Below are 17,223 nucleotides of genomic sequence, written 5' to 3'. Positions count from 1 at the left end.
GCTGAGACCGCGGTGCGGTGAGACCCCGGTGCGGTGAGACCCCGGGTGCGGTGAGACCCCGGTGCGGTGAGACCGCGGTGCGGTGAGACCCCGGTGCGGTGAGACCCCTGTGCGGTGAGACCGCGGGTGCGGTGAGACCGCGGGTGCGGTGAGACCCCGGTGCGGTGAGACCCCGGGTGCGGTGAGACCGCGGTGCGGTGAGACCCCTGTGCGGTGAGACCGCGGTGCGGTGAGACCCCGGTGCGGTGAGACCGCGGGTGCGGTGAGACCCCGGTGCGGTGAGACCGCGGGTGCGGTGAGACCCCGGGTGCGGTGAGACCGCGGTGCGCTGAGACCGCGGTGCGGTGAGACCCCGGTGCGGTGAGACCCCGGTGCGGTGAGACCCCTGTGCGGTGAGACCGCGGTGCGCTGAGACCCCGGTGCGGTGAGACCCCGGGTGCGGTGATACCCGGGTGTGCTGAGACCGCGGTGCGGTGAGACCCCGGTGCGGTGAGACCCGGGTGCGCTGAGACCGCGGTGCGGTGAGACCCCGGTGCGGTGAGACCCCGGGTGCGGTGATACCCGGGTGTGCTGAGACCGCGGTGCGGTGAGACCCCGGTGCGGTGAGACCCGGGTGCGCTGAGACCGCGGTGCGGTGAGCTGCGCGCTGCGCTGTGGGGGCTCGGGATGGCCACGGCCTCCGGGGTCCTCCCGGCCCCGGCTGGCCGGGCTGCGGGGGAGCGTGGGGAGATTATCAGAGTGAAGGTTAAAGAGGAGGACCACGTCTGGGATCAGGAGTCCTGCCTGCACGAGAATGTGTCTCTCACCCGGGAGCTCTGCCGCCTGCGCTTCCGGCAGTTCTGCTACCAGGAGACCTCTGGACCCCGCGAGGCGCTGAGCCGGCTGCGGGAGCTCTGCCGCCAGTGGCTGCGGCCCGAGACGCACAGCAAGGAGCAGATCGTGGAGCTGCTGGTGCTGGAGCAGTTCCTGACCATCCTGCCCGAGGAGCTGCAGGGCTGGGTGCGGGAGCAGCAGCCGGAGAGCGGGGAGCAGGCGGTGGCCGCGCTGGAGGACATGGAGAGGGAGCTGGATGAGCCTCGACAGCAGGTGAGAGACGGCGGGCCTCAGCTTCCCTGGAGAGTTTAAGTGTGCGGGTCCAAGGGGGAGTCGTGTGGGCAGCTTCATGCAGGTCGGTGCATTATCCGTTGATCACTGGTGCCGAGGAATACATTGGCCCTCGTGGATAACAGTGTCGATGTAAGTGATAGGTGATCCCGATAGGCAGGTGATGTAACCACACGGGAACCCTGATCCACTGCTTACCAGTAGGCAATGTATTTTATTTAGTGACTGTGAGCTTTAATCTTATGGTGAGCTCTTGTGGTGCCCACACCCTAGCTGTATATGAAAACAAAGCAGTAAAAGAATGTAAGAAATTCCCTCTACGAGAAACAAGTAGAGAAGCAGCCAAATGTGATAGAATTGTCCAGAAACGGCGAATGAGGAGATTTGGTTCCATAGTAGGCCCTGTCACTAACGAGCCGTGTCACCTTGGACCTGTCACACCTTCTCTGGGCTTCAGTGTGTTCATCCGTACAACAGAGAGACTCACGGCATCATTTTCTAGATACTTCCCAGTATGTGGAGTAGTTGGCATGCGAAGTGTGTTGAACCCAGCGTTTGGTCTTTCCCCATCACACTAGAGGTTATTTCTAAGAGAGTATGCCTTCCTTTTAGGACTGTAATCGTAGACCATTGTGGGTATTGCCAGATCCTCGGACATGTCTCTAGTGATACTGTCCATGCACCGATCTGAGCCCTTGGAAGGTGAGCATTTCATGTACACGGTCGGAAGCGCTACAGCACGCTTCTCGGAAATGCAAAGCTTTCATATGAGACCGACACATGGGAAGGTGAGTCCATGTGATGAAGACATCGTGCTGACTCGTACACGAATATTACCAGCAAGTACATGTTTTGGGCCACCGGGTAAGAGCACCTGAGGGTAGTGGAATGCAGCCCATTGTGAAGGCCAGTGGCACTGTGCCAAGGGCCCACTCACCTCCACACCCTTCCTCTGGGTTCTCACGGCCACACTCTCAGTTTTGGAAATGCTTATTTGCATGGTTCCCTCCCGTCTTCGTGCATTTTTTATTAAACTTTTTTGTGTTCCAGAAAATGAGCAAGCACGGGGGTTTACAAGTACCTCAAGAGGGTGCTGGTGATAAAATTTCTGCGAGTGAGCGTAAGGGAAGAAAAGCTTAACCGCAGGAAAGCTCAAAATTATAAAGCACTTTGAAAAAAAAGGGAAAAACCTGTGACATTGACCATGCATGCAGGTGGCATAAAGGAGTCAGAGGCAGTGCTGGGAAGATAAGGGAAGTCACCTCGCTGGAACTGGGCCAGTGCTACGGAGTTTGCTAGAACGAGCGTGAGGACGTGGACGACAGGAGCACCTGTCAGGTGTGTGCGTTGAGTACCGGACACAGAAGCAACCGGAGGCAGCCTTTCTCAGAACAAAGAGAAGGCCTTAGCAGTTTTATGAAGACCTTAAGAAAAGACCTTAAGAAAAGCTGGAACTCCTGCAGAAGTGCCTTCATCTAGAGGAAGCAGTGTCTGTTCCGTGACTTCAAGAACCGCCGTGCCTTCTGCCGCGTTAAGCTCTTGGTGAGGCTGTGAGTGCAGGTGGGAGAAGTGTAGACGGTTCCCCAGTGTTAAGAAAGTTGACCGATGAAGAAGGCTGTACCCGGGATGAGATTTTTAATTTTGATGAAACCAGTCTCTATTGGAAGTGGATTCCCCCGAGAGCCTGTATCCCGAAGGAAGAAACGTACTCTCGAGGGCTGAAGGCCACAGAGATCATCTGGTGTGATGTTGGGTGCAAATGCCGGTGGGGTTGTAAAGCTGAAGCTTGTTGTGAGCACACTGCCCACGCACGAGCTTTGAAAGGAGTCACAAAGACGAGCCTACTGTAGTTTTAGCAAGAGAGGCTGCCCGACAGTGTAGATACTTACTGGTCTTCCAGGTGATGTTTTTGTAGATGGTTTAAAAAAGTAACTACAGGAGGAAAAAAAAATTATGTTTCAAAATTCTTTTGATTCAGGAATTATAAGCCATCCAAGCCATCCTCCAACAAATCCTGAGCTTTCTTCAAGTATTAAAATTCTCTTTTCCCTTCTTAATACAACTTTGGTACTCCAGCCCCTTGATCAGGGTGTGAGCTCAGCCTTTAAGGCTTATTGCTTAAGGAGAATATTCAAGATGTTTCTTGCACCTACAAGGGGGTGAGATGCATACACGGTTTTTGCATTCTGGAATCAGTTCAACATTAAACTTGCCCTTGAGGTTATTGGAGAGGTTTGGAAGGACACCACAAAAGCCTGCTTGCATGCAGGGTAGCATGAAGTACTCCCTGATTCAGTTCGGGATTCCAGAGGCTGTGAGCCTTCTCAAGAGCTGTGAGCTTCCCAAGAGCTCCCCCAAAGCAAAGCCCAGCTGTGTCGCTCTGGCGGAGGCCACTCAGTCTGATGAGTGGGCGGTGAAGGTACAGGGAGCTGCGGCGGTCCCGTGCCGCGCTTGGTCGCTGGGGCACAGAAGGGAGGTGCGGAAGAAGTCGTTCGCGGCTCTGTCCCTTTCTGCTTCCGGCGATGGAGCAGGCATGGCAGCGGGCCAAGGACAACGCAGATCACACGGGCTTCGCACTTCTGCGCAAGCTCCAATTTGGAGCCATAGGAGCTGTGGTTTATGAACGACGGAAAATGTTTAAGCAGCACAGACTGGGTATCTGCTTGTCAATCAGTGCCGGAGACGTGAAAACCAGGCGATGAGCCAGGACTGTTTCTGTATATCTTCTGAAATCAGCACGTTTTTTGGCAGACGAGCAAAGGCTTCCCCGGTTGGACTTCCGAAGGCGGTGCCTGCCCCTGCTGCGCCCTGTCCCCGCACCTCTTTCCCACGCGGCAGCTTCCCCTGTGTCAGGTGAAGTCCTACAGGAAATGTAGCCGTTCTTTACAATGTCTTTTCGACTATGTTTTTAATGCTTTTTTTTTTTAATGCTTTTATTTTTACTAGAATTGCTATAGTTTTACGGGCGCTCTGGTGACAAAGTTGTCTAGATGTTCAGTGGTCTGTCCTGCAACTTTATTTTCTCCATAAACCTTGTTATTTTTTGTGCAGCTTTGCAGAATGCATGTTTTCTCATGAGTTCACATATTCTGCGGTAGACGCCTGTCTGAGCAGTCTCTTACCTGTAGCCTGCATATCTTCTCCCTTTGTTTCGAATAAATAATATTGGTTTTTCCTGTGAGATGGCCTATTACTGTAGAATTTTCCTCTTTTCGCTTTGTTGGAAAATGTAGCCGTGGTAGGCCTTGGTGCTCGGTCAGTTCTGGGTAATGTTCACATTTGGTAGTTCTTCATACGATTCAGGATTATAGGTATCTCCCTAGTCTTACAGAATATTACGTTTGCATACATGTTTCTCATTTTTCTTGTTCCTGTGTGATTTCTGGAGGAAGGGGGAAATGTCATCGTTGCAGGCATGTTTGGCGGCCCGCTGGACACAGGTGTCCCTGCTTCAGAAAGTTTCTCTCTGCCCCACTTGACGCCACTTGATTTTACAAAACCTGCATTAATACAGGAATGGCTCCTTTTCATAAAAATGAAAGTCCTCTTTGGATTTCTTCTGGTGAGAAAACAGGAACGAACGCAGTCCTTTCACAGGTGAAGCGGCCCTGGGTGAGCTGACAAAGCGGGGAGACTGCTGTGTGCTATTTTGCGTATGGTTTTCCATAGGACCGCTCTGCTTCCGTACAGGGGGGGCACCTGCGTCTGTCCTCCCCTCTGCCCTCCTTAAGACATGGTGATTCTGCCCATGGCAGCAGTGTCCCTTCCCAAATGCTTTTCCGGGTTTCCTTGTACTCGAGTTGGCTTAGCTCTGGTGAGGGGGAATAGGCATGTTTTCTGGGAGTTTCTGGGAAGTCTTTTACTTTTCTTATAAAATGGGGCAAATGTGTTCAGTTCTATATTTTCCCACTTCTGTTTTAAACATAAATGTGGCATCTGGAGCCGTCTCAGAAACTTCTTTTTTCAGTTGGTAAATTTTGAGAGACTAGGATGACAATATTAGAAACAAAAGTGTTTGTATTCATGGAGATTGCTGATGAATATAAAGTTGTAATCTGCACATTTTAAAGCGTAACATCTCACTAGCTGATGTCTGAATGTTGATATGGACGCTTTTTCCTTTTCTATTTTTAAAAATCGTAACAGTATTTAGCATAGGAAATGATGAGATGCCACTAATACCTAGCAAAGTGAATATAATGTTATATAAAAATGTTATATGTATATTTACACTGTAGCGTTGAAAATCTCAGCACAAGGTCAGATGTCCGTGAAAGCATCAATTCCAAACAGTAAGATCTCCCGGCCTTATGTTTTCCCTCTGCCAGATCCAGACAGACTGCATGTAGAAATCTCATATCTGAGTATATAATGTACTGCAAATCAGTAAGCAAAAGGACACGTACCCCAATAAAAAAATCAACAAAAGACTCGAACATGCACTATACAAAAAAGGATAACTAGCCAGTAAAACTGTAAAGCAATGACTCAATCTTACTAATCAGAAAAATGCAAATTAAAACAACGTGTGGTACCACTTTATTCCAACCAGCGTGGATTAAAAGTGCTGACATGACTAAATTTTGGTAAGGACGTTGAGCCACTTTCGGAATGCTTATGTCCTGGTAGGATAAGTTGTTTTGACTGCTTTGGAAATACCTACCGTGTCTAACCATGCTCTGATCTAACAAACCTACTGCCAGGTATGTGTCTACAAGAGACACTTTTGAAGACATGTAAAGTAATGCTCGTAGCAGCATTATTATAATTGCCAGAGACTCTGAACAACTGAAATGACTACTAGAAATGGGACGGGGGAACGTAGTTATGGTGTGTTTGTACCGTCGGATACTATACAACAGTGAAAGTAAATGGACGACTATGTTTGACAGTGTGGATGTGTTTCACAAACATGATGTTGAACAAAGAAGCCGACAAAAATAAATGCATGTTGTATGATTTTGTTTATATAAAGTGCGAAAAGCAAAATGACTCTGTGGGGATCCGTGTCAGAGTAGGACTTACTTTGGGGGGAGAGGGTATGGCACAGGTAGCCTTCTGAGAGGCTGACCATGTTCTGGGTGGTTTACTTTGTGGTAGATCATCGAGCTCTATGCTTTCCTAAGCATATAATACTCCAACTAAAAATTGTATTAATTGCGAGGTGGCTGAGCAGACGACCCTTGACTTCTGGGTGGTGAGATCGAGCCCCATGTGGGGCCTGCGCAGAGTGTGCAGGCTGCTTGGGATTTTCTCTCCCTCTGCCCCTCCCCCCATCATACGTGCGTGCGCTCTCTTTCTCTGAAATAAATCTTTAAAAATTGTATTAATTAAAAGATTTTTATCCCATTGTGATGTCTCCTGTATGATGGTCTAGGGTATTTGACTAAACGCACATTTTTAGTTTCATGGGTCATGTGAATGAGGAATTCTTTTTATAAAGGAAAGACCTGGTGAGAGAAATGTTAGAATTAACCAGGTTTGTAAATGCCCCCCCCCCCCCCCCAAGGAGGAGCTAGCTTTTCCTTGGGTTTTGCAAGTGAGATGCAGAGCGTAGGTAACACACCGGGTGTACAGCAGAGCGCGGATCGGTGAGGTCCCCACACCGGGTTCTGTACCGATAGAGCCGATGTTGTCTTTGTTTTGGACTCAGTAACATTTGGCGAGGCAGCCTGTGGACGCTTGCGTTGATCGTACCGGGGCTTCCGCAAGGCTGTAGTGCAAGAAAGCAGGCTTGGCAGGGACGTGCGGTGGCCAGGCCACCCCTGCTGGAAGGACCCCCCCCCACCCCCCCCCGGGAGGTGGAGCGGCGAAGAGTGCAGCCCGTGTTTTGTGTTCTTGTCACTGTGAGGTCTATTAGGTAAATACAAATGAGAGTTTCTCTGCCTTAGGGAGATGACAACTTGCTTTTTTTCTTCTTTTAAAGTAACTTTCATTCTTGCTCTATTTTATTTTTTTTTTAAAGACTTTTATTTATTTGTGAGAGAGCGAGCGAGCGCGCGAGCGCACACATGCACAAGCAGGGGGAGCAGCAGGCAGAGGGAGAAGCGGGCTCCCCGCTGAGCAGGGGGCCTGTGCGGGACTCGATCCCAGGACCCTGGGATCATGACCTGAGCTGAAGGCAGCCGCCTAACTGACTGAGCCCCCCGGGTGTCCCCAAAAATGGCTTCTTATGGGAGTGGGGGTGGAGTAGAATAGAAGCAAGACTTCTCTGAATACATGTTTTGATTTTTTTCCATAGCATGTAAATGTTTTAAATATTTAAAAAGCAGTGTTACATTCAAAATGATTAAACAAACACAGAAACAGATACACTCAACTGTGTATCAAATTAATAACTAACGGCAAAACAGTAACTCAGGGGACTCGAGCACCGTGTTCTGACTCTGCTTTTAGTGCAGTACTGTGTGTGGGCACAGAAAGCCCCAGAGTGATTTTGTAGGGATGTCGTTGGGAGTCTTCTACAACACAAAGCACTGTAATTCTGAAACTTCTGTGCTTATTGTAGGTCACAGTAAATGAGTAGATGCAAACAGTGGATTGAACTGGGTGGTGTTTGTTTCACTGTGGGAGAAGGAGATGTTAAAATGGAATATGGAAAGCTGAAGTGTGGTGGTGAAATGCAATTGAATTCATGATGACCTACAAATGCCCTTACCAGCTCCGTCCGTGGCAGGGCCGGGAGGGGGTGGTGCACCGTAGGAGTGAGCCCCTCTGCTGCTCAGCCTGTTACCAGCCCCGTCGCTCGGAAATGAATCGAGCCTCCTTGGGGAGACAGTTGAAACTAGATCCGGGACAGGGGAAATGTAGTGTGGTCCGTGTGTGTGTTGTTCTGGAAAGCACAGATGTGCTGAAAACAGGAGTGGGGTCACGTGCCAAGAATGCAGGGCCCTGATGAACGGGACGCGGGGAACTGAGTGGGGGACAGTTTAAGGTCAAGGCGAGTGAGGATGCAGTGGGTTACAAAGTAAGTCTGCACTGATGTTTAAGATGAGAGATGGGGCGCCGGGGTGGCTCCGTCAGGTAAGTGTCCGACTCATGCTTTTGGCTCAGGTCATGACTGACCTTAGGGTCATGAGAGGAAGCCCCCCCCCACCCCCCCAGGCTCTGTGCTGAGCATGGAGCCTGCCAAAGGTTCTCTCTCCCTCCCTCTCCCCTGCCCCATGCAGTGCGCACGCCTGCTCTCCTTCCCTTACAGAGAGAGAGAGAGAGAGAGAGAGACAGAAACCTCTTTATAGAAGATTGCTAGCTAGTAAATGTAGAAGGAATTGTAAAGGCAGGCAGTCACCATTTTGCAACCCCCAGTATAAAAATGGACCAGAATTATCAGTGAATGCTAAAACCATTGGGGAATAGCTATTCACGTAGTTCTACACTATGACCCCGCAGCTGACTTAGTAATTACAGTGGGAAACGTGAATGGAAAGAGCTGGAGGCCACTATCTGAGCTAAGTGACCAAGGTCAGCATTATCCATAATGCAGTAACTTGATAGTGTGCGCCCCATGACACGCCACGGCAGCACACAGCACTTACCTAGTATTCTTCCAGAAATCACTCACCAGAGTCCACGTGCGAAGGAAGAGTAAGACAGGTCCCTAATGTGGAGATTCTGTAACCCAACTGGCTCTGACTTTTAAAAAATTGAATGTCATAAAAAGGCAGGAAACTATTTTAGATTAAAAGAACCAAAAGATACAATAACCAGAAACAATATATAAATATTGTTTCACAGAGTTAAAAAAACCATAAAATATATTTTGGGGACAGTTAGGGAAATTTAATTACAAACCATGTATGAGATGATTAGTGTAAGGAGAAGATAATGTTTTCTTTTTCACCCAACCCAGTGATCCAAAATGATTGGCTTCTTTCCCCATCCATACACTGGGGTAGTGTTTTCCACATTTATTCTAAAACAACTGGCAGATTCCTTTTTGGGTTGAATAGCTCATTAGTAACTCTTAGGTAACTTGCATAGCCTCACCCCAAATATATATTTATTTATTTATTTATTTATTTTTATTTGACAGACAGAGATCACAAGCAGGCAGAGAGGCAGGCAGAGAGGGAGAGAGGAGGAAGCAGGCTCACCGCCAAGCAGAGAGCCCGATGCGGGGCTCGATCCCAGGACCCTGAGATCATGACCTGAGCCGAAGGCAGAGGCTTTAAACCACTGAGCCACCCAGGCGCCCCCCAAATATTTATTTTTAATTGCGCACACTGGAATCCATTTACAGCTTTCTTTTAATTATCACAATTTAGGGAGGATTCCTTTCATGTGTTGCTGTTGTTACCCCCAACAGAAACCACAGGGATGAGTAGCAACTTCTGTCCAGCGGGGACGGTTGCTGTTGTATGGCTCTGGCTTTGTCAGTCCCAGCATTTTTCTCTCTTCTTGTTCCCTCTTGGATTCCTCTTAAGAATCCAGTGAAGACTTTTTTCTTCTTACATTCTAATTCAATAGAAGAATGTTCTGAGGTTTGTGGAATGGTCACATATATTAATTTCCAGATGTACCTGTTTGTCCTCAGGTCCCACAGAGCACAGATGGGCCAGAAATTCCTGTGGAGGAAATGACTCCTACGGAGACCGCGAAGGAGTCCTTCGGGGCCCAGCTCCGGCGTGTGGAAGACGGAATGGAATGTGACTCTCCAGAGCCTCACCAGTCACTGCAGGACAGTGGTGAGGGGCTCCCTACTCAGCGGGGAGTCTGCTTCTCTCTCTGCCCCTCCCCCGCTCGCACTCTCGCTCGCTCGCTCTCTCTCACTTTCTCCCATTCAAATAAATAAATAAATCTTTAAAAAATCCATTGCTGTATTGCTGAGGCTTTTCCAGCCAAAAAAAAAAAATTTTTTTTTTTGTTAGTAAATAAATAACATCAATTTACTTCTTGTTTTACATAAAACAGTGCTTTACTTCAAGGCTAATCCCAGGTACTGTTCTGGAAAATCACATCCTGGCTTCCTGCTCTTGACTCCATCACAGCTCTTTGTTCCCGGCGGGTTCCTCGTTTACCTTCTGCTCCTCCAAGGCTGGACTCCAACCGAAACCGCATTCCCCCAACTTTCGTGCTCGTAGCCTCTCTTTCTACCCCAAACTCTAGTGGCTACTTGGGCAATATATATATTTCAAATTATATTCCCAAATGTTCTAATTGGTTTTTTCTTTATATTGTAGGGTCATTCTTGTGGCTTTCCATGATGTCTGAAAGCATGGGTGGGGATAACCCCAGTAGTTTAGACACTCATGAACCAGAAATTGAACCAGAAAACATGAGAGAGAAGTTCTTCAGAAGCTTAGCAGTGTTACTGGAAAACAAAAGTAATAATACCAAGATATTTTCTAAAGCAAAGTACTGTCAGTTAATAAGGGAAGTGAAAGAGGCAAAAGCGAAGGCAAGAAAGGAATCTGTAGACTATCGTCGCTTAGCGAGATTTGACGTGGTCCTCGTACAAGGAAATGAGAAGCTGATTGAGGCCACAAATGGGGAAACAGACAAAGTGCGGTATTACTTACATAGCGAGGAGTTATTTGACATTCTGCATGATACCCATCTCAGCATTGGACATGGCGGGCGGACCCGCATGGAGAAAGAGTTACAAGCAAAATACAGGAACATCACAAAGGAAGTTATAATGCTATACCTGACACTCTGCAGAGCATGCCAACAGAAACACGTGAAACTCAAGAAAGTTCTAACATCAAAGCCAATGAAGGAAGTGAATTCGAGATGCCAAGTGGATCTAATAGACATGCAGTTGCATCCCGATGGGGAGTATAAATTTATCATGCATTATCAAGACCTTCGTACAAAGTTGAGTTTCTTGCGGTCACTAAAATCTAAAAAGCCCAAGGAAGTTGCACATGCCCTTTTAGATATTTTTACAATTATTGGAGCACCCAGTGTCCTACAATCTGACAATGGGAGGGAATTTTCAAGCCAGGTCGTCCGTGAACTCAGTAATATTTGGCCAGAATTAAAAATTGTCCATGGGAAGCCTCTACCCTGTCAAAGCCAAAGTGCTGTGAATCAAACTAATGATATCCAAACTAGGATTATCTCCTGGATGCAAACTCACCAGTCATCACACTGGGCTGAATTTTTGTGGTTCATTCAGATGACCCAGAATCAGCCCTATCACCGAGGCATGCAGAAGACTCCACGTGAAGGCACCTGGGGCTCTGAAGCTAAACTAAGCCTGTGTCCTTCCCAGTTACCCGAAGACCTTACCGCTAGCCTGAGTCCAGAAAATGGATCAGAACGAAATGCGGCAGGAGCACAGTGTGAAGAGAACATGGAGACTGGCACGGACAGCAGTGACCTTGAAGAGCGCCTTTCCACTCCTCCCACCGGGGCCCTGAAGAAGCTTCCTGAAAACAGACTAAGATTCGTATCCTGTGTGGTGTGTGAGAAGGAATGCTCGGGTGCTCATAGCTGCGTATCGTGCGATGGAAAGGTCCATGCGGTCTGTGGAGTGCCCCGCCAGCAGGACCCCGAGGGCTGTCGTCACAGAATGACGTGTAGCCTCTGCTATGAGACCACGACAATGAAAAGGAAGCATGACGAGACCCAGAGAAGTTTGACCGGTCAGCCTTTCAAAATGCTGAAGCCGTCAGAGACACCCTTTCCCTCAGACGATGTAGGAGATTGGGTAAGAGTCCGAGCATCTGCTGCAGATCCGGGCAGGGAAGAGCTTCGTCACATGCCCCTGTGCCCCCAGGGGAGCGTGTTTGGGCGCGCTGCAGACGCTGAAGCACATGGGGCCACCTTGATCTTGTTTTCTCCAGAGAGAAAAAAACCCATTACTGTTAATGCCCCACCCCTCCCAATGCCTTTTTGCAGGTTGGAAGTTATACCCTTGAATGCTGCTTGGTTTGTTGTCTGGGGTCAGGACAGTATCTCTTCTACTCCTTTCTGGTGTCAGGCATTTCCTGGGGGGCGGGGTGGGAAAGCTAAGGGTGCGTTTCTCCGGGAGGATGAATGTGGGAAAAGCGGGACTTAACGTTACTTTGTCTTAATTGTATGTGAGTTTGGGTGGGGAGGTAAGCTAGGAAAGGCCTTCTCAGGGCAAGTGAAGAAGTATTTAGGGGGAGGGATGATCAGTTTGATAGTGATGTATCTCATATGAGATATGAGATTGTGAGATATTTGTGTTGAGAAAAGCTGTTTACAGATTTAAGTGGAGAGCGTGAGATAAGGCCAAAGAGATGTGTTTGAAATCAGCAGGTTTTATAAAGTAGAGTTACTGTGTGTGGAGTTCAGAGTTTCCAAATATGGAGGCCACCCGTGATCTGGGCCGGTGGTGCCTGGAGTGCGATCTGCAGACCAGCTCTGGTCCGCAGGTGGTTTCTACCAGTTCACAGAGTGGTAAGTACATTAAGGAGGAGTTAGAACAATTGGACGTTGCTGTAGCGCCCAGGCATGTGATTCCTGAAGTCGTGATTTTGAATAGAACACGGGTGGGTTTGGGGGTCACTGACCTCTTGGGGCCAGTCCTCATGCTGGGAGATGCACAAGGTCAGGCACAGTGACAGCGTGTGATGTCTGATGGCTAGTCTGTCTGCCGTAACTCAGAAACATGTAAACCTTTATTTACCTTTGTAACTTAATTTTAAAACCATTTTTAAGTTTTTAATCAAGCCTAGTTTTTAATCTGTAGTTTGTTACCAGAAAAAGGGGGAAAGTAAAATTTGTATTACTTATTTTTAATCCTAATTTGCAGATGGCGAAACAAGCCTCACTAGACTTTTTTGTCAAGAAAAAACGTACCTTTTCTGAATATAGTAGCCGTAATAAGAGAAATGGTAACAATGGAGGTCGCCCAGAGCAGGGGAAAACCAGAAGAGTTCACACAAGTTTTACTCGGAAGTATGACCCCTCGTATATCGAGTTCGGGTTTGTGGCTGTAATCGACGGTGCGGTGCTGAAGCCGCAGTGTATTATTTGTGGAGATATCCTGGCCAACGAAGCGATGAAGCCATCAAAGCTGAAGCGGCACTTGTATTCCAAACATAAAGAGGTAAGTTCACAGCCGAAAGAATTCTTTGAGAGAAAGAGCAGTGAATTAAAAAGCCAGCCAAAGCCGGCGCTGAATGTTTCTCAAACAAACATCAGTGCTCTGCGGGCGTCCTACAAGGTGGCGCTCCCGGTCGCCAAGTCTAAGACGCCGTACACGATCGCGGAGACGCTGGTGAGAGACTGCATCCGAGACGTCTGCCTGGAGATGCTGGGCGAGTCCGCGGCCCAGAAGGTGGCCCAGGTGCCGCTTTCCAACGACACCATAGCCCGGCGCATTCAGGAGCTGGCGAGCGACATGGAGGACCAACTCGTAGAGCAAATAAGAGAAGCAAAGTACTTCTCGTTGCAGCTTGACGAATGCAGAGACGTTGCTAACATGGTCGTTCTTCTGGTGTACGTGCGGTTCGAACGTGATGATGACATAAAGGAAGAATTCTTCTTTTCAGCCTCTTTACCGACAAACACGACCGGCGCGGAGCTGTATGAAGCTGTGAAGCATTACATTGTCACCAAGTGTGGTCTGGAGTTCAGGTTTTGCGTGGGCGTGTGCTCCGATGGCGCGGCCTCCATGACAGGGGCGCGTTCCGAAGTGGTGACCCAGATCAAGGAGCTGGCCCCAGAGTGCAAGATAACACATTGCTTCATTCACCGAGAAAGTCTAGCCATGAGAAAGGTGTCAGCGGAGCTAAACAGTGTGCTCACGGACACGGTAAAAATCGTGAATTACGTCAAGTCCAACGCGTTCAATTCCAGACTGTTCTCTCTGTTGTGCGACAATATGGAAGCTGACCACAAGCAGCTGTTGCTGCACGCCGAGACACGGTGGTTGTCTCGGGGAAAGGTTCTGTCGAGAATGTTTGAAATACGAAATGAACTTGTAGTGTTTCTGCAAAGCAAGAAGCCAGTTTGGTCCCAGCTTTTCAGAGATGTGAACTGGACAGCCGGACTTGCTTATTTATCTGATATATTCAGTATTTTCAATGATCTTAATGTTTCCATGCAAGGGAAGAACGCAACCTGTTTTTCAATGGCTGATAAGATCGAAGGACAAAAACAGAAGTTAGAAGCCTGGAAAAACAGAGTTTCTACAGATTGTTATGACATGTTCCATAATTTGACAACAGTAATCCAGGAAGTAGGTCATGACCTTGACATTGCCCAGCTGCGGAAAGTTATCAGCGAACATCTTACGAACCTGTTGGATTGTTTGGAATTGTATTTTCCTTCAAAAGAAGATCCGCGTGTGGGAAACTCGTGGATCCAAAATCCATTTCTTTCACCAAAAGATAATTTAAATTTAACGGTAACCCTACAGGATAACTTGTTGAAGCTGGGTACTGATGAAGGATTGAAAGCGAATTTTGAAAATACAGCATCACTTGCTTCATTTTGGATAAAAGTTAAAAATGAGTATCCTGAACTTGCTGAGGTTGCTTTAAAATCCCTCCTTCTGTTCCCCTCAACATCCCTCTGCGAGACTGGGTTCTCTACTCTAAGTGTTATTAAAACAAAACACAGAAACAGTTTAAATATCCATTATCCCCTGAGAGTAGCATTGTCATCAATCCAGCCGAGGTTAGACAAATTAACAAGCAAGAAGCAAGCTCACTTATCCCATTAAGAACTTGAAGGTGTCCAGGCAGAGCGCGCACTTACACGTCACAGAACAGGAAAAGCTACGATTAAAATAGCAGTTCTCTGTATAAATTGTCTATATGTACACTTTCAGTTAAATGTATAGTTTTTATAATTTTTTATTCTTTCTTATATTTGTTATATTTATTAAAATGTAACTTTAAATCTCTTGCTTCTCATATTAAAAAATTTGGTCCTGTCTTCGTACACCTTTGTCACTGCTGTGTTTCCTCTGGGTACTCAGGTTGTGGGACAGCTTCAGGCCGGCAGTGATTGCTTGGAGGTGGCGTCTCAGCCTAACAGTCAGACGCGGAGCGCCGGGCGGGGCGGGGGGCGGGCTTGGGCAGTGGGTCCTGGGGGGAGCCGACGTGAGGGTTCCTCCGTAGGTGTGCGCTTAGTGTGGCTGAGGTGGGGAAGCACTTCCTTGTCATGGTGTCATGGCTTTGGACTCACGTGGGGTTCGTTCTGATCTCGTCACAGTCGGGGAGCGGGCCACAGTGAGGAGCTGAGGTCGGGTGCAGATCTCTAGACTTTGCTGGAGTCGATCGCTGTGAGGTTTTGTGGGACAAAGCCAGGCACTTCAGCCCTCAGGTCGAGGTAATAACCTCTGCCGCGTGGAGATGGTTCTGGATATTCCACACACCTACCCTCGCTCAGAAAGCAGAATTGCTTTCCCTCTACCTTTCATTTTTCAGGAATATTTGTCTTTCCTCCGTTTCTTCCTCCACGTGTCTAATTGTCTTACTGTACATGTTTTTCTTCAACATCTTCATTGAGCTATAGTTTTCATGAAAACGTGAATTTGATGACTAGTGATGCTGTAAGTCAGATGTAAGACATTTTTCTGCCTGGTCTCTGCTGGTTTGGCAGTGAGTTCTCTTGTCCGTAGACACGTGGTGTGTGCATATTCCCTGTGCACACGTGTGACTCTTGTGTTTGTCCCATTCATCAGGACAGACGTGTTGTTTTAAAATTGTATTTATAGTTATTTATGTGTAGCAGAATGTCGTGTTGACTTTTCCTCTTACTCAAAGGATGGCAATGAGAGGGGCCAAAGATGGGTCAAGGAGGTACCGAGTACCCCCTTGCCTCTCACGCAAGCAGAGCACACAGATACGCCTCCCAGTGTCAGAAGCCACTTGTAAGTGACACCTTCAGGAAGAGGGCGCTTGCATTTCACTTCCAGACTGGGTGCTAGTCTAGGCAGGGCATGTGCTCACTGGCTCTGTGACCACGCGAGCAGGAAGAAGAAACTGGAGAGAGGTGTATTCGACCTGCAGGAAATCAGCCCGCAGTCCCACAGTTTGGCACAAAGATGGGTCAGGTGACATCAAGGAATGTAGTTCTGAGTCCTCAGCGAGTGGTCCAGCCGGGAAGACAGTCCTGCGGCCAGGAGAGCTCGCCAGCAAAGGCTGCTGACGTTTATAGCCGCTGGGACGTGAAGGATGTGAAGGAGGTGAAGCTGAAGGTAAATGATCTTTCTAGACCACATTTGTGGGCAAAGCCCCCACAGACGTCCTGAGAAAGTCTCACATGTTCCCCATAAGAAAGCTAGAATTCCAGGGTTTAATCATGTTAGAAATTTACACTTAGTGTGCGTGCGCGTGTGTTCATACTGACACATTCAGCCGAACCCTGGCCTCGTCGCAGGCTTTGTTGTCATGAGCAGGGCTGAGTTTGGGGAAAGCAGGTTAGAAGAGGGACGTGCAGTGACAGCTCAACTTCATGCCCACAGGGCTCTCCTGAGTAATAGCTTGCAGGATGTCTTTCCTGGTGTTTACCAAGATAGAGTATTCTGAACGTTCAAAAACTATAGAGTTAGATAATACATATTTTTAATTATAGGCCTTACTACAAATAAGAGCTTTCTTTTTTGTTTATTTGCTTGAGAGAGATCAGCAGCGGGGTGGGGCAGGGTCGGGAGGGAGAGTCCTGAGCAGAGTCAGCCAGGCGCAGAGCCCGATGTGGGGCTCGACCTCACGACCCTGAGCTCATGACCTGAGCCAGAACCAAGAGTCAGACGCTCAACTGATTGGGCCACACAGACGCCTCTGCGTTAGAAATTATGACGATGAAATAAAAACCTATTTGCTGGTACAAAGAACATACTATATGCTTTGTATTCTCATATACTTAAGTTGAATTTACTATCAGTTTATATTATTGTTGGTTATTATTGATACAATTATGGTTTTAGTTAATTAGTTAATTTAGTTAACTAGTTAATTAATTTAGTTAATTTAGTTAATTAAAAAATATAAAAGGGAAAGAGCCTCAGGCCATTATGGACTGTACGACTTTTTTTTTTTTTTTTAAGATTTTATTTATTTATTTGACACAGAGATCACAAGTAAGCAGAGCGGCAGGCACAGAGAGATGGGAAAGCAGGCTCCCCAATGAGCAGAGAGCCCAGTGCGGGGCTCAATCCCAGGACCCCGAGATCACGACCCAAGCCGAAGGCAG

At 47.9% G+C, this 17,223-nt stretch overlaps 1 protein-coding gene across 2 annotated transcripts; it reads left to right on the top strand.

The window, feature by feature from the left end:
• Positions 1–665: 665 nt before the first annotated feature.
• SCAND3 (SCAN domain containing 3) lies at positions 666–14,967 on the top strand. Of its 2 annotated transcripts, XM_080806375.1 has the most exons (5): positions 666–1,086; positions 9,638–9,788; positions 10,284–11,758; positions 12,830–13,126; positions 13,475–14,967. In XM_080806375.1, the coding sequence occupies exons 1-5, from the start codon at positions 667–669 to the stop codon at positions 14,744–14,746; spliced, it is 3,615 nt and encodes a 1,204-aa protein (XP_080662501.1). In that variant the 5' UTR covers position 666; the 3' UTR covers positions 14,747–14,967. The 2 variants fall into 2 exon arrangements, with proteins under 2 accessions (XP_080662501.1, XP_080662500.1); XM_080806374.1 differs by having other exon boundaries at positions 12,830–14,967.
• The last annotated feature ends 2,256 nt before the right edge of the window (positions 14,968–17,223 follow it).

Source organism: Martes martes (genome assembly GCF_963455335.1).
Source record: "Martes martes genome assembly, chromosome: 6".
In the NCBI taxonomy this organism is placed as follows: Eukaryota; Metazoa; Chordata; class Mammalia; order Carnivora; family Mustelidae; genus Martes; species Martes martes.
This window is presented reverse-complemented; position numbering and strand designations above follow the sequence as displayed.

What these genes read in the sequence shown, in the direction of transcription:
- SCAND3 (XM_080806374.1), top strand. Translation starts at nt 667, where the DNA reads ATGGCCACGGCCTCCGGGGTCCTCCCGGCCCCGGCTGGCCGGGCTGCG. An exon ending in TGGATGAGCCTCGACAGCAG is followed by an intron (nt 1,087 to 9,637) that starts GTGAGAGACGGC and finishes GTTTGTCCTCAG; the next exon opens with GTCCCACAGAGCACAGATGG. An exon ending in CCAGTCACTGCAGGACAGTG is followed by an intron (nt 9,789 to 10,283) that starts GTGAGGGGCTCC and finishes TTTATATTGTAG; the next exon opens with GGTCATTCTTGTGGCTTTCC.